Here is an 18,336-nt window from a genome sequence, read left to right on the forward strand (position 1 = left end):
TAAAGAGATCAGTCAATGAATCATTGTCATTATTGCATAAAACTGGCTTGCACTCAAAAACTTATACTGGAATCAATGAAGTTATAATATGGAAACTGAGGTTAATATCTATTGTAAACATTTCAAGGCTTGGGTAAGTCATTGTTCATGGGGATGTGTCATTTAAGTTTTGGACTTCTAAAGCTCTTTTCTCTCGCAAATGATATCATCAGCAGGATTTTTCATTTGTTATATCATAAATGACTAGAAGTTTGACTGACTACTGGTACTGGTTCCTGAAGTCACATCATGGATGTTTTGTAACAAAACGAAAAAGTCACTAGTTTTCAGAAACTATCAAATGAGAAGGTGTCAGTAGATAAAATCAAAGCAAAACATTCATACTGGCCTAAAAATTCTCAAATGAGATTCATCTCAGATATTTTTGCTATTCTGATTGTATAAATTTGCGTCATATACAAGATGAAGAACATTTCCATTACATCACAAAACCAGAGGCATCTCCTTTTGGTAATGTCTGTGGTAAATATGCCCAATAAATATTGGCTTCTTTACTTACTCCAGTCTGATAAAGTAAACAAGGAGTTCCTAAATTTGTGATCAGATTTTGGAAGAATTTCTTAAGGAAATTTGGCAATAAACATCAAACAAACCAAACAGGCACTAGTTCACCACAATACAGCCAGACAGACAACAGACAAACAGACTACAAACATATTTGATGAAGGAAGAGCATGTAAAACCAATGTGACCAACAAAGACAGTCCTGCTTTGATTACAATTTTTCTTTCTTGTTTTGATATTGAGTTGATACATGCTCTTCTTTCATCAAACTCAAGCTTCACATACATCCAGAGTATTACAAATGGCACCAATGTCACAGCAAGATTCTGACTGAAAATGTCTGCTTTTCCCATCAAATTTGAGACCTCATTTACAACAAATACCCTGAAATATGGAGCTTACAACTTTCGTTTTAAATGTAGATTTTGGAAATCAATAAGCCTACTGTTGATACTTCTGTGATACCCCAATGTCAACAATGCTACGTTCTCTAGTTATATATGCTCATGGAAATGATGATTGAGAGCAGACTGTTTTCAATTCAGATTGCAAAGTTGAGAGTCAGAAGGAGTTAAGTGTGTCTGAAGCCCGTGGATCTAATGACCTTCTGGTCTAAACTTCTGAAGAAGAGACTGAGCCATTTGCACACATGAATATTCAAAGCAGTTAATCAAACTATCCAAACAAGCAATGATTAGTGGCATACTATTTTAATTAATAATGACAAGTTATCTCTGGACATGACTTTACGATTATGGAATGCTATATGTTTCCAAGAAAGCATTTCTTTGATATTCAGTTTGTGGAATGTTTAGTAATATTAATGATTTGGAAGATATTGTAGCACTGACCTTCAAGCCTGTGTACACTAAAAACCCAAGAAATCCCCACTTTCACAAAAGCACAATAACAGCTTTACAAATGATACAAACATGCATTACTAGGAAACACAATAACAATATCAGCATAATGAGAAATTAAAGGGAGGATGAGAAGGAGAGAAACAAGATGGCTGTCTTTACCTGTCCTGGAAGGTTCCATCATGGCTACCATGGCGACGGAGTGGGGCCTGACCGCGAGGATGCCCAGGCCCTGGTCCTGTGCCGTTGGGCATGGGATGCCTCATTCCAGGAGCACCATTCCTGGGCAAGGTGCCGTGGGGACCCATCGGGCGGCCAGGTGGTGTTTGGTGGTGAGGGTGCTGCTGGGGAGGGGGGCCACGCTGGCGGGGATGGCCATTGGGCATGGGGGCTGACATGACCTGGGGCTGGGGCCGTTTGGACACTACGCAGAGGGAAGGGAACCAAAGAACACTTGAGAATGCCATGTTCACAATGACTTCAAAACATCTTCCATTACACAAACTGTATTTTGAATGTTAACAAATAAGAAATTCAAAACTGAGATACAAACCATGAAAAGTTTATGTCACAAATAAGATATGAAGTGGATTACTCCTCCCTCAGAAAACAGACGAAAACAAAAATTCCTACCAAACTTACCTGGAGTGACATCCAAACGTCTCATGTCACCACCAGAGGGCCTCCCGTCCACCATGGTGGGCCCTCCCCCTTTCTGTGATCGGGGTATGGTGGCACTCCCCTGGGGCCTGGGGCCCAGTCCATGGTGTGGGTCATGCTGGGGCATTCTCCTTGGCATTGTGGCACTGCCCTGTTGATTTGGTGGAGGGCCCCTTCGTCCATATGGGCCCTGGGGTCCTGGGCCATGACCAGGACCAGGACCCCTCTGGACAGGTCCACTGAGGGTGGCCCTTTCAGGGGCCAGACGCTGAAAGGCCTGGTTTTGTGCCACTGGACGCTGTAGTGTGGCACTTGCTCGTTCAGGAGTTCCACGTCTGAAGTTTTCCTGTACGAAAAGATCTTTGGCTATAAGTACTCACATTGACATCTTAATTCATCATTCTTACAATGTCCGGTGCGCAAATTGAATCCTATACATTAAACTTTTGTGATTTGTATCATTTTGCTGAAATTCATATGATTTTATGTTACTATCTCCTAAAAATTTGCATTCTATAAATGCTTCTGATATTCAATGAAGTTCAATTAAAGATGTAGGTCACATGGGTACTGTAAAACACAATATTTTTTGCGGCATGAAATTTTTGCGAATTGGAGTCGACGGCCTTTTTGCGGCACGAAATATTCACGAGTTGCCTCTAACATTCAATGCATATAGTGTAGACAAGAACTTTTGCGTGCATTTCAATTTCGCCAATCTTGGCTCTCGTGAAATTAAAATGCATGCGAACATTCCTCGTTTTACAGTATATTGCAACGATTTATCCCTTGTGTGTCCATGCTGTCATTCCAACTATACATGTCCAACTCTCAAGAGAGAAATCCAGATAAGAATGATATGATATGACACAGTCGTACCTGCCCACTCATGGGGAAACAAGAAATTGGCCTTTATAGACAGGTGGCCCCTATAGACAGGTTGACAGCAATGTTTTATCACATCTCAATATTCATGACTTGCATAGCTCATGTCATTCATAAATGTTCAAATATCAAGTCACTAGTTTTATCATATCTACAATGAATGAGTTTGCAAATCGGCAAAAAACCTCAATGATGTGCTGGATGTCTCAGTTAGTAGTCAGTATACACAGTGGAATGGAATATTGACTTCAGGGGGGCGTTTCATCAACGAGTTCGTCGGAGGTTTTCACCGACGAATTTGCTATCAGCCAATCAGACGCAAGGATTTACACTGACAACTGTTAAAAGCTAATGAAATCCTTGGTCTGATTGGCTGATAGCAAATTTGTCGGTGAAATCTCCGACGAACTCGTTGATGAAACGCCCCCCAGGACACAGATGAAGGGTCGCCAGCCACACTAGACAGGTGGCCTCTGTACAAAGGAATCTTCACCCAACTTTGCTCAATGGGGGAATATCTTGATGTTACATACAGTAGGCGATCACTACAGAGAGGTGGCCACAAACACAGGTTTGATGTTTTGATGACAGGTGTCGTGTCTACTCCATCTTACCAAGGAGCCAGTGTGTTTCCGATCCTGTGAAGGGTTAAGGTTCCCCATAGCTGCCTGCTGTCTGGCGCCCCCATCAGGCTGCAGGCTGCCAGCTCCACTGCGGGGCAGCGTCATGGTGTTGTAGCGATTCTTACGTACGTCCTTCTTCTGGTGATCCACCTCTGGTTCGGAGTAGTAGTCCAGCTCCACGGGGGTGGAAGTCGTGCTCCTGGGCGATGAGGGACCCGGTGCATTGGGGTCCTCCACAAACCCTGGCTCGTATATCTTTAGCACTGTTCTGTCGATGATTTCACTACAGGACACAACGGGAGGAAGAGGCAGGAGTAAATAAACGAGAGAGGTCACTTCTCATTATCATGTATGACAGCATCTCTGCTATTTTCATAACTCATCAGTGTACTGCAAGCATCAATATTTTTGTGCAATTAATTTTTCATGCTGAGCTGCTCAAAAACATACCTGTATTTGATAGTTATTGCATTTACACTGCTATTGTCAACCCATTCAAAATGTGCAGAAAAAATTGTGAATATATTTTCATGGGTTTTAGAATTTAAGCTACCTAAAAGTAGCTCAAAATGCATGAAAATTAATATACCACACAAATGTCTGCATACAGTATCAAATAAAAGCATGGATTTCTGCCTAGAAGTTTTGACTGATTGGAAAAAAAAATTAGGTGTATGAGGTCTTGCATATGAATGCTTCCAGTGTCAAACTTTAAAACCTCACAGAGCTATTCAATGCTAGTGAAACTTCATTGTTCCTTTGAAGCTGGAGCTGCCCTAAGCATATTTCTGAGTCTTATACTATCTTTCATTAAATATCTCTGCTGCTTGTAGCCATGCACTGTGCTAACGCCTGTAAGTATTTAAAATGCTAATATGAAACACTAATCTTCTTTGCATCCAACATGAGGTCCTCTAAATATATGTTTTATTCCCTAAAACTATGCCTTAATATAAAGAAAGAGTCATACAAATTGGCAATGCCAACATATCTTCTAAGTTGTTCATGCTGGGGTGCATATGAACACATTTTGCAAGACTTGATTTACTAACTCTGTGTTTTCTAGCTCATAGAATATGTCCGTGGTAGGGTCCATGATGTAAATTTTCCTGGCAGGCTGCTCTAGCATGGCCATGGTGAGTTGTTTTGGGAAGGCTCGGACATAGAGTGCCCTCACAGTGTCAATTCCTGTCACCTCATTGGGCATCAAAGCACGTTTAGTTTCATTCTTGTACTGAAGAAAGATGAGACCTACAGTAGTCAGGGAAGAGAATGAACTCACATCAGACTTTAAAAAAAAAAAAAATACAATAAAAATTGAAATTTAAAAAAAACAACATAAAAACACATACCTTCCTTTCTTTATATGGGGAAAGATATATGCCCAATGATATACATCATGGTGTGGTCATATTTAATAGCTGATTTTCGTGGGACTTTTGTAGGAAAAAAACACAAAACCCTTTTTCATAACTGCAAGCTTGTAATGAATTAAAATGGCAAGGTTTCTATTGTAAGATGGCATAAACACACGTGAAAGAGGAAATAGAGTAAGATATTTGTGGCATGTGTACAATATTTCTAATCCTGATACACAAAGTCAAACTAAGCAATGAATGGGCTATGTTGCCTATGTTTTACAATACTACTGTACATATACTTGTTTTTCAGAGGGAGATATAGTTAACTTTTAAAAGGAAATCACATAGATGACAATTTATGAGATACTCTTGTTTCTCCTACACAAACCTCATACACAATCGGACACATTTGACAAATATGTTTCTAATACTGAATGCTTTCTACTGATATTTTACTAGATTGAGAGTCTCTAGCAGACACACCAAAACTCCATAAAGATATCATCTGAGAGGTCCCTCCCCCTCCCCCCCCCCCCCAAAAAAAAAAGAAGAAAGGAAATAAAGATAGTACTGGTCCTACCTAGTGGCTTCTCCTTGGTCTTGTTGACAACAGATCTCACGACCGGCATGCTGGACCTCAGTCGGCCCCCTCGCGAGAATCCCGTTGCCTCCGTGTTGATTTCTGACATCGTGTCCGTGTTATCCAGATCCGTCTCATAGAAGCCGTTGCTCATCACTGACTACAGGGGAGAGTCAAATCACAAACGAGATCCCAGGAAACATTAACACCGTGTGAAGACCATCTCCCAATCTAAGACACAATGAATCCTGACATCCAAGTGTTCTTTTCACCTCTTTGTCATCGGTTTCAAAATAAGATGGGATGACAATGCTTTCCCTCCTCTCAAAGTTTAACAATCTTCCTCACTACAAACATCATCATCAAAGATTAAATCAGTTATCTCAGGCAACTGACTTTCTACGGAAGTATAACAGCTGCATTCATTGGGGGAGACTTTTTTACCAGTGTCAAAAGAGACAAGACTGTGCACAACCAAGAGCATGAATGATAGAGTACACTTCTTGTAAGTGTTAGGTGTGATTGGAAAGTCCATAAAAGAGGGCTCACGCTGCAATAAATTTGTTCCTCAGGACAGAGGCGGAAGCACCATTATGTGGAGAAGCTTTACAAACATCTATCCTCTCCTTGGATTGATAGCAGCTGATTTATTGGGCATCAGTAAAATGTAGAAGACACAAAGATTTCTTTCTCTCTTTTCCCTTTTTACACAAGGAGTATGTTAAGTGATCAGACACTCAACATTACGTGCAATTATCTTAAATCCTCACAGTCGTCATATGTTTATTTAAAGCTGCACAATCAATTATTTTGCATCACACATTTAAGAAGAATACAAGTACTTCTTTATATTCAACTAAGTCTTCATATTGATTGATCCATCAAAATTAGTCTTCATACATTAATAAAGGTAATATAAAGTTCAGATAATTTTTTTTCTTTCACTCCCAATATCATAAAAACAAAATTATTTCACTTGTATCTGAAGTTGCCGAGCAAAGCATAATTTCAATCAACAGTTTACTCATCTGTCATCACACATACTATACCTGATACCAAATATCAACTAGATCCACAAATTTACTGACATGTGACTTGTGGGGAATATTTCTGCATATAATGCAAGTCATACTGTCGTAATTTTGCCATTGATGTGGTTAACTTGGCAACCTCATAACTGTTCTACAGATTTTGAGTCAGGAGTCCAATTGATATTCCTAAATGTGTATCATTTCAGAGAACAGTCATTCTTGACACAAAGTTCATTGGATTGTTTGTAAGGATTTCACCAGGGGAGGAGTATCTAAAACTTATTTGAATACATGGTGGATATGACTTACAGTCAGTTATCATTGCAGAGCATGTATTGAGTGAGCTGTATGAAAATTACCAACTATAAGAAATAGTATGAAATCTCTGACATGAAAGAGGGAAGGATTAAATAGCAGAGGGACATGTATTGATGGATACTAGTTCAGTGTATTAAAAATGAAAAAAAAAAATGAGTTCAGAGTCCTTTTAAGGAAAAAAAAAAGTGTATAAAACAAGCATTTAGAGAGGCCTAGCAAGAAACTCCATAACAGGAAAAGAAAAGAAAAAACAAACTGACATAATGCAAGCCCATTTATTCTATATAAATAACCATTTTAATCAAATGAAAATAAACAATTTTCCATCTTTTCTAGGTTTGCTAGCATCTGTCTCTGGGTTAAAAAGTGCACACAAGCCCTGAGGTCATGTCAGCCAGTTCAAGTACACTTCAGTATGCAGACAAATGCCTTTCCACCCACAGTCTCCCACCGTTTACAAGGAGTACTTCAATACAAGAATATATTTTGTCTTCCTCTCCTCCTCAAGTTAGCGCCATTGATATTTGTTCTAAAAACACCGCAGTTGCATTGAATGAGGAGAAAAATGTTTACACTTAATTGAGTCAGAAGGCCCAATTTAGAGGCTATGGAAATAACTGAGTGTAGGAAAGAAAAATATCATCCACAAGGCAAATGTGCCATAGCAAAATATTTGCAAACTTTTCCCTTAGCTAAACCCCCAAATTAAGTACTACAAGGCTTTCCTATTTGTGATATTAAAGCAATATGTTTGCCTCTGTGGCGAAAATGCCAGGAAGATTGCTGCACAGGGATGTCTTATGAATTTTAAAATGCACACATTATATTCCATAACACCAGTGAAGTATTGTGAACCTTAACTTGTATCAATTACAATGTATGCTATGCCTCCTATAGATATTGCATTTTCTCAAGTAGCGACATTGATGTAGCTTTTCAGAATTCCAGATTCAACATCCTTCTATCGCAAAAATTACGCTAAAAAAAACAAACATATCTTAATGTTGAGGTTAGTTCCAGTCACATTTTTGGGGGGTAAATATTGCTCAATGTAGAGACAGCAGATATACAGTCATTCTTCACTGTAACAAAATTTCCTTGAAACTCTAACAGATACATTGTTCAGCAAGTATTGATACCATGTTTCTAGAAACATTAGCTCTGTATTCTATTTCCATCAGTAGAAGATATTTCATTATTCTATCCTTCTGTTTTTCCCAAGTCTTCCTACACCACCTCCTCACCCACTGTGCAAACCTCTGCCTCCAACCTTTCCTTACCCTTTGGTGAGCCGAGCCAGCTCTCTCTCCTTCCCCTCCCAAATGAACCAGATTAGTGACTTGAATTTCTACAGTGACATTCAGGATGCCCAGCTGCTCGCGAGATGCCTAGCTTGCTAGATGCCATTGCTGCTGGCCTGCTATAAATACGCATGAATTCTTATTTGGACTTGTCAAGTACCGCACAAGCCTTTCGAATAAGGCTTTTGCGTACTACACAATCCTTCCATAAGAGACAACTAATTGAATTCTTCTCTCAAGAGTTCTACCCCCTCCTGTAAACAAAACTAAAATTCACTCTTGCTTTCTTCAGAAGGGAGGGAATATTTCTCAGCATCAGTCACTAACCACTGAATGTGTCATAGTATCACCACAAGTTAGACAATCTGACAGTAAACAATAGCCCTGCCTGTTATCAATCCATGCTCTATTTTTTTAATGAATAGAAAACAAACAAACAAACAAACAAACAAAACTCAGTTTGGGAGAGACCTGTGGTTTCTTTGGCAGTCTTCAAAATAAATGTCAACATGCAGCCTTTGTAGCTGTGGTATCTGTTACTGTAAAAGTTGTTGCCTGAATAATATCAGATTTAATGTCCATATTTAAACATAATATGATATACATGATTAATGCCATTGAATAAACGCTTTCCCCTCTTTCTTTCTTGAGTAATTCCTTGTGTGCTCATCAGCATTATGAACATTGTATCATATCACATAAACACAAACAGTAGGCCCTATATTTTTATTCTTTTATTGACATTTTTATTCTACCAGCATCAGACATTGATTCATAGAGCTCTATAGAATCCTGAAGGACAATTAATGAATCACAATTCAACAGGCAAGGATACATGTACCAGATAATACCTCTAAGCACATTGTCAACAGATTGAACAGTCTCACCTGTAAAAGAACTGAATACAGTGTAACTATATGTTTAAGCACGTGATAAATTTGTAGAGTATCATAAAAATTAGAATCATGAGGAGAATTCAAGAAAAGAAGCCATGCTTTATACTCCCTGCTTGAGTAGTCATGAAGTGTATTTTGACTTTTTTCTAGATTTGGTTCAAGGCTCTGGATAACTTTCCTTCTCATACTCCTGTGGACTGGAGCAGTCACATTTAATAATTTAGAGTTGTTTTACAACCTTTATATTAGCATGATAAAGAGCATGTTTCAGGGCACTTCCTTGTATGGGCATATGACAGTTCATAAAATACACGACAAAGAGTGCAACACCATTTAAAACATTAGCTAACATGTTAACATAGAAATGTATGCTACCTACAAGGCATCAAAACGCTTTATATCCCCATATGACCCATTTCAAGAAAATGTATTCTTTATTAACTATTATGTGTGATATAAAAAAAAAGACAGCAAATAATGACATAAAATCTAATATTTGACTTGTCAGTTTTAAAGATAGTTCATTGGGTAGAAAAAAGACAACAGTCATATGACTATCAGGAAAAATCATAATCTGCCACAACATTTATATGGAGAAGAGATACAGGAAGTTTCATTATCAAGGTTAAATTCTATGGATAAGATCCATTGAATTGCAGGTGCACGTGGGGGTCTAGTCACAGATATGCTTTGTGAATCTCCACAACACATTTTAAGCAAAGCAATAAAAAAAAAAATGTAGCACTATACAAAACTCTCTACATCATGCCAGATTAAACACGACTATTCATAAACCACATGTGCACATGTAAAAAAAAATGTGATTTTTTTTTTTCTGCAAAGAGATAAAGATGGTGTTTTCATACCCTCTGAAGTTTTTTTTTTTTTTTTTTTTTCTTTTCCAACAATGAAAGAAATATTCACAGAAACTCAGCCACTGGCAAATGCAAACAAACTGGTGTGGTATGAATGGCCAATCTTCCCATGAAATATCTCAAATCCTGTTTGTGTTAGGAGAAGGAAGATGGCATATCTTTCTCCAAACAATGCTCACAGACACATCAGCAAGGGTCACAATCGTCAACCCTGAATCCTGGCTGACTTTAGAATGGAGATAAATGGCACAAATTTATGGGGCATATACATGAGACCTGGTGTAGCTGAAAGCATACTTATGGGTTACGCCATTTCCTGACCCACTTTATCTGACACACTCTTTCTGACACACTTTTTTTGCCATTCACTTTGTACACGAGGCAGTTTTCATGAGACGGCCTCTGTTATTGGCTACTGTGCTAATGAATATTCAAGACTATGGTATGGCTTGTCGAACGTCGCGCTCAAAGCCGGCCAATAAGAGGCGGCCAGGAGCTGGTGAGCTGGAGGCGCGCGGCAATTTCTAACCTCATCCACGTGTAGGCCTTGCTACTACGTGCGCTTCCAGTACCCTTGGGCCTCTGTGTAATCTGTAATTTCGTGCCTGCCTAGTAAGTCGGCAGTGAACTTGGGCGCGATCTTCCCTACGGCACGATCTACACGCGAAGGGTATTCATACGTCATTGAAAAACTGCCTGTGTCATTCCCACGACAGGAGGGATGATGCATGTACACTTGTGGGAATGTGCACTAAGTTGACTCAGTACAGCACTATTCATGTGAATTTTATGAAAAGATATAATAAACTGTGAAGGAATTATGAAAAAATAGCTAATCTATTTTAGAATAAAATCGTAATCGATCTATGCTTAGATAACCTAATTCAAATTGGCAGAGACATAGAAAAATATTTGTTTTACAATCGTGATACGTTCAACTACTCATCTGTGCTGAAATCCGCATGTCTGCTCCACACATGTTATCGCTATCGCTCAAACTTCGATCGCGGTGCCGGTGGTACGTGGCTTGTGTGTGTTTACAACATGTGTGCATATGGAGGAAGCATGGGGCTGAAAAAACAGCACCATGTGGTGAGTTAAAAAAACAAATCGGACGTAAGAAGTCTTACATTCAAGAGCTAAACAGACAAATAGCGAAATCAAAGTCCACTGAAAAGGTCTTGACACTGTAATGTATGTTCCAAATTCATGTCTGGCTTAGTTTCGAGAGAATTTTCTGCACTTGTGAAAGTTTTCTTTGCAAGAGATCAGGAGTGAGATCGGTGAAGTAGCTAAACGTGTACTCTATGTGACCGTTGCATGCATGCGTGCACGTGGCTGGGAGAGTGCGGCAAGAACGCTAGGAATGCACCACCAGCAGGTACGGTGGGCTGCAAATTCTTGGGGCAAAATTAGACTTCATTGTTCAGCCCGTCTAGTATTTATAATATATTCATGATAATTCTAATTCTTCATGAAATCACCATAAAAATACTTCATATATTCATAATACATTTTAGAAGCGTAATATGAAATATTTTGACTTTTTTTTTTGCAATCCAAAGAAAAAAATATTTTGAATAAAAATTAATAATAAATGATAGTTCTTGACTCAAGTCTAAACTTCGTGCGTCTTCTTGCAGTTACCCCGCAGTTGCCCATGGATACGACGCATAAATAATCAGCTGTTTGCTGAGTCATTCCTACCCTACTGCCTCTGTTCAAATTGAGAGCGATTGTGATTTTATCGGTGGCATTTATAGTTTCATGACCTAATCCAATAAAACTAGACAAATGTAAACATCAAATTTGTGACAGTTTTTGTCAGAATTCTCTATCAATATCACTTGTTGCCATGACGATAGTTTTCAGATTTCACTAGCTTCATTATCGAAGCTGTTCTGAGGCTGTTGGACATTTGAAAGAACTGCTTTGTAAGAAATCACCTTTCATTTATTATTTATTTTCACGCACAAGAATTTTGATGACGTACATAATCTTTTAAAACTATTCTAATGTCATAATATTTCATGATGGTATGTGTTCTGTCTTTACATGGCAAGATGGGATTTTTTTTCTTCCATCCAGGGTCAAACTAAGAAGGAAGTGACAGGAAGGAAACCAACACGATAGGGAGGAAATGAAAAGGATAGAATGAAACACCTGCTCAGCGGGCTCTTTTTTATTGATTTTTACAATGGTGAATGCAGTACATCAGAATTTAAGTACAGTTCTAAATAATTTATTATTTGAAAAATGAGCAAAGAAAGTGGGATATCATCGAGTTCTAAATGAAAACTAAATTAGCATCGCCATTTAGATCTAATATTTACTAAAGAGTAGCCCTGGTGCAACCTTTTTATATTGTCAAGCTTTTGGTTGAGTTTCTTTAGAGAAACGAATTTTTGGAGCACTCACCCAAGTGAACAACCAAAAGGTTTTAAAGAAAATGATGAAATGCAGGTCTCCAATGAAGATACTGTACGGTAAAAATGCACACGAAAAACAAACGAGTGGGTACCACACAAAGTATGACTGTTCTCGCACATACGTAGATAATCTACATCGTGTTCAATACAAAAACTCAACAAACACTCGAACAAAAACTCACCTCTAAATTGTTGCAAACGAGATAATCACTTCAAAAATGGGGAAAAAACACTTGTGGTAATACGATTGTACTCTAAGAATAACAGAGATAAGATGATACGAAAGCAAAAGAGAGAAAAAGAGAGAGAAATGGACAGGAGACCTGCAGAAGTTCTGCCACACTCACTGACACTAAAACGCAATTCGACACACACACGCACACAGGTAATCAGATATCGTCATGGACCCCCTTGAGGAGATCGATATCACGATACCACGCGTAAGTCAATAGCTAAAAGCCAATCACAGACACAGAATCAGACCGAGTGACTCATTATGAAAAAGAAATCGTAAGGCTGTTGAATATTCATTAGCACAGTAGCCAATAACAGAGCCCGTCTCATGAAAACTGCCCCGTGTACAAAATGAATGGCAAAAAAAGTGTGTCAGAAAGAGTGTGTCAGATGAAGTGGGTCAGGAAATGGCGTAACCCCATACTTATGCAAGCACAGTTAATACACCATGCCATGCACTACATTAGGAGCATGTAAAAGTTGTATGCCTATATTAAGTTATTGCAGTTGCCGACAACTATTGCTTTGTTGTCTTTATTCATTTTCATGAGCTTTCAATCAAGGAAAATATGTGTCATTTTGCATAAAACTAACAAAAGAAACACAACCATACACACAAAGGGTAACAGAATGATGAAAATGCAAACTAATCAGACAGACACTAAAGGAAGGTGCCACTGGTTGATTGGCTAGCTGTGACACTGCTTCCCTGTAAGCAGAAGAACAAACTGTGTCCCATGACTTTAATATCATCACCTCTAAACTCTTGGTTTCTACACCAGATATCCTTGACTTATTTTTAATATCTGCCAAGAGAGTATACCCTATTTTGCTTATGACATACATGTACTGTATAATGAACATTGAGTATTTCATATATATTTACACAAAAATCAAGGAAACATAACATTTTAAGTTTTAGTGATAAACATAAATGCATAGGAGTCACTGAATGGTGGTATATAAAGTACTCACGAGTCATGTAACCAAACAATTAAAGGTGTGTTCAATCATGCACATTCGTGGTTGAATACAGTGATCTTTAACTCATAAAAGCAATTATACGATGTACACATGTATGTTGCAATTATTCAGCGGTATAACTTTAAGCTACATGTATATTCAAACTGCTATTCAACCTTAATTTTACATTTTTAGGTCACCAGCTCTTCATTAAAATCATACACAATTTACATAAAAACTCAGTAACAGCATTTCCCTTGTATTTCTCAATTCAATTATTATCAGTGCCTTGTAGATCCAAAGTAAAAGCAATTCTCCTAGATACGTACCTCAAAAGACATTTTCATGTAAAACACATGATATTGCAAACCACCTATAATCTTTACAAATTGTATGTTGTCTACAATAGACTTGTAAGGTGATAGTAAAATGGTATGACTAAAAGTAGCGAAAGCTTTAAGCAGAACACCATCTGTGAATTGGTGAGCAGGAGCATGCACAGAATGGAGGTAATTTTACTTGTCACTATGTGATGTACAGCAATGCCGTCAAATCTCTCTCATCTCTCTTATTCATTATGCATGTGTCTCTGGAGTCTCCCTAATGAAAGGAATTAATGGAACCACTAAATGACATCAAATTTAGTTCTACTCTGCAGAGAATTCAAAGCAGTTTCCTCAAACAAATTAAATCAGAATTAAAACAAAGATAGTATCGCACATACGCTACACGCGACAATGTGGAATTTTGTGTCTTGGTGATTAATTATCCAGTGGTCTTGTACAAATCAAAATACAAAAAAAAAAAAAAAAAAGTCCTCACAGTATCACAGAAGTACGTTCCATATATTTGGGCTCATTCCTAAGTCACTGTAAATTAAATTTTTACACTTTTTCCATCACAGTGTAAAAATCAGTGAGGATACATGAGGAATTTATATTTCAACCAATTTTCACAAATTCTCCACTATTTCACTTTGAACTTTAGGTTGTGAACAAGCAGGTTGATTAAAAATGGTACAGCAAATGAACAAAAAAAATGTAGGGGCCTACTATGTGTGCATGTGTGTGTGTGTGTGTGTGAGGGGGGGGGGGGGGAGAGAGCATTACAGCATTGTGACCTAACATGCGTAAAATCATATTGTGATGATTTGACAAGTACTGTAAAAGTGGAAATTTTCATGGTGTTGAAATTTTCACACATTTCGCGCAACCAGAAGCTAGCGCGAAAATAAAAGCACACAAATATTTTTCCTTGCCATATATGTTCCAGTAGTTAATGTCTTGATTCCAAGGAATTCAAAACACGCGAAACTGTTCTTATCCAGCCAAGCGCGAAAAATTAATCGTGTGAAAATATCCACTTTTAGGGTACATTCATGACAAATCCAGGCATGTCCCATATCTATGCCTACTTTGAAATATTTAGATGTAATGAATGTTGATGGATAGCACAAGGTCACAAACTTAGTTATTCCGTAATGTACACTGCTACTCTCTAGTAAACATACAGATGTTTTCTACAGCCTCTCTGGTGTCAAATTCAAATGTTCATCATATATGACCTTCGCCACTCCTACTCACAGCTAGATAGTTGATGTCAACACAGGTGAATAGGATGGTTCATTAGTCCTCCCAATAAACATTCAGTAGAATGTGTACATTTCACTTGAGCTTGACTTCCCATGAAGAGAACAAAAATCTTGGGTCACGTATTGGAGCCACTGTTTGTATTTCCCAAGCACTTCTACAATAGCACCACTCTTCTGAGATATCTTTGTGTACAAATGCATGCATGCTCCATGTGCAGAAAATTCTCCAGCACACACACACACACACACACACACACACACACACACACACACACACACACATACAGTGTACACACACATTCAAAACATGGAGTATTGATGATTCATGATCTCATCCTTGACATAAAACAATCCCACAAAAGACAAAAGCCTGGGGAAAAAAGTATTTGCCATTCCCAAGATGAAAAACCTCCAAAATTTTACTTTCAAAATTCTATTGGAATGTTTCTGTAATGATAAAACATCCATCAAACCAAAACATATCACGGAACCAAGAAATGATCTATTAGGAGTATGGTAATAATGTATTATATGAGATTTTCTGCATCAAATAGTGAAAACTGCACAGCAGCTAATTCCTTGTTTGTCCAATAGCAAGATCAAGGGTCGCACAAACCTGGCACTGGCCGAGAATGCCCACACATGTTTAAATTAAAAGCATTGATAATACTTGATAAGCACCCATGGATATCAACCACATGAGGCTTAAAAAAATATCATGCTTTGACCTACAACTGGCATAGATTCCTTGCTCAGTTTGCACGCAGTATTAACAGAAGGTCATTACACAAGATATTCCTCCCACTTGCCCCAATTACATTAATTTGATTCATTATATGGTCTATTCAACATTTGTGAATTACATTTTGTCAACCTGGGCAAGCAGGCAAACAGGTTAGTATCATCCTGATCACAGGAATACACTGGTTAGTCCTGATCACAGTCCTGATTACACTGCTGTTAGTCTGGTAAATATTTCCAGTGTGGAGGGGCTCAGTGATTTGGACAACTCATTGACATCATTTTATGCTATTAAGGAGAGTAGACTTGAGACGGATGAAACAAGGGGTTTTACTTCTAATGAAAGACAAACAGACAAATAGAGGAATAGACAGATAGATGATAAATAAAGGATGGATAGATAGAAAGATAGGTAGATAGACAGATGAATACAACAATGGTAGATGATCAGATGGATTCAACCTGTTACATGATACATTGATAAACTAGTGAGAGGATGGTTGGTAAATTGATACATTAGGAAAAGATGACAAAAAAGATAGATAAAGGTTAATATAATATATTGCTTTTTATGGGTAAATATATACTTGGATGGACAGAAGAACAAAATCAGATAGATTGATTGATGAATGGAGAGGATGAAAAGTAGACTTACAACCCCTGATACTTGGATGGATAGAAGAATAAAATCAGATAGATTGTTTGATGGATGGAGAGGATGAAAAGTAGACTATAATACCCCTGATACTTGGATGGATAGAAGAATAAAATCAGATAGATTGTTTGATGGATGGAGGGGATGAAAAGAAGACTTACCCCTGATACTTGGATGGATAGAAGAATAAAATCAGATAGATTGTTTGATGAATGGAGAGGATGAAAAGAAGACTTACCCCTGAGGTCCTTCCATCAATCCTTTCAGCATGTTCAGGGTATTTCTTCTTCAGGTAGTCCATTATGACTGGACTTTCTTTTACTTTCCCTGATGAGGTAGTCTGTGATCAGATAAAAGAGATTAAAGAGAAGTGATGTGGAACACTGATTTCACATAAAACAAAACCCACCAACTTGGGATGAGGGATTATAAAAGTATGACATTTGACACCGAATGTCAAAACTTTTACTGCTGAACAAGACAAACAAGGAGAGTCAGCAACATCAACAAACAGGGGAGCTGTGCATTTGGCAGGCCTTCCACATCCCATGAACTTTGGAGCATAGAACGTTTTCACAAGGAGCACCTTGCAAACATATTGCAAGGTTTCACTTTTTATTTTGATGGCTTACAGTATGAAAGAATACACTGTGAGTGCAAGTATTGACTTTGGATTTTAAAATTGCTTTGTTCAGAATTGCATTATAAGTCACATAACTGATGTGAATGCACATAAAACCTAGAAAAAAAAAATACGATGTAGTTCAATCATACCTCAGCCAACCTACACAGTTATTTTCTATAATGATGGGATTTCTTCTTCTTTTTTTTCTTTGAAAATAAGTCTTTTGAAATGTGTGCTTTTATTTTCTTTTTATTTGTGTATGGCTAGTCTTCATGATGTCTTCTTTGTCTATACAAAAGCAAACTCACATAAATGTTTTTTGCATGTTTTACATAGGCCTACTTGCTGCTAAACGAGTTTAGTTCTTTGTAGACATGATGATCAGACTGGCACTGAAATCACTGGAGTTCCTCATACAGAATGTTACAAAAATAATGTGAATGGAATCTAATGCCAGGTCATCAACCTACAAGCACATTCCTGGCTGTGACTTATGCACTTCTTTTTACATGCAATAAAAGCCAACCTTGGTTGATATTTCTGAGAATTGTATACAGTATCTACTAGCAGCTATTATCAGTCTGGTAGCGACCACAAAAGAAAACAAACATGACAATGAAGTTTGCTCTTTTATCAAAAGACAGCTAGGACATTTACAATGGTGTGCTGGAGATATTCATGCCAGTAAAATGCCAGTAACATGTGTTCAAAATTATTACCAGATCTACTGTTTATTGCCACTTGTAAATCACTTTTTTTTTTTCCACACCAAACCAGTTTCCATCATCAATGCATGTCCAACATCCCTATTTCAAGTTGGTAGCTTTTGAAAAAGAAGATTTCATAGCATGTTTTTATCATTTTCTTTTAACATTTTTCTCGGGTCACATGACCAAAATTGTGGGCATTATACACATAATCACTGTACTAACAAAATATCAGACTGCCTTGTACTATGCTTTCCCCTATCCTTTTGTATCAGGGCCACATTATTAAATTAACCTGCATAAAAAGGTCATCATTCATATAGCCAAACAGAGTGCTCTTACACTGTATGTAACAGCAGAAAAATTCAGATCACTGGCGAAATGTTTGCAGGTGTCATGTCTCAGTTGTTTTAGGGCAACTCTAGCGTAGCAATACC

General features: G+C 37.8%; 1 protein-coding gene across 1 annotated transcript in view; it reads right to left on the reverse strand.

The window, feature by feature from the left end:
- LOC140243852 (uncharacterized) overlaps positions 1-18,336 on the reverse strand; it is a 172,383-nt gene that overhangs the window by 40,999 nt on the left and 113,048 nt on the right. Inside the window, exons 3-8 of the mRNA XM_072323526.1 lie at positions 16,806-16,907; positions 5,534-5,693; positions 4,645-4,843; positions 3,584-3,875; positions 2,067-2,430; positions 1,587-1,848 (exon numbers count right to left, since the gene is read on the reverse strand). Coding sequence (XP_072179627.1) covers positions 1,587-1,848; positions 2,067-2,430; positions 3,584-3,875; positions 4,645-4,843; positions 5,534-5,693; positions 16,806-16,907 — 1,379 coding nt within the window. The remainder of the gene's footprint in view (positions 1-1,586; positions 1,849-2,066; positions 2,431-3,583; positions 3,876-4,644; positions 4,844-5,533; positions 5,694-16,805; positions 16,908-18,336) is intronic.

Source organism: Diadema setosum, chromosome 20, assembly GCF_964275005.1.
Source record: "Diadema setosum chromosome 20, eeDiaSeto1, whole genome shotgun sequence".
Classification (NCBI taxonomy): Eukaryota; Metazoa; Echinodermata; class Echinoidea; order Diadematoida; family Diadematidae; genus Diadema; species Diadema setosum.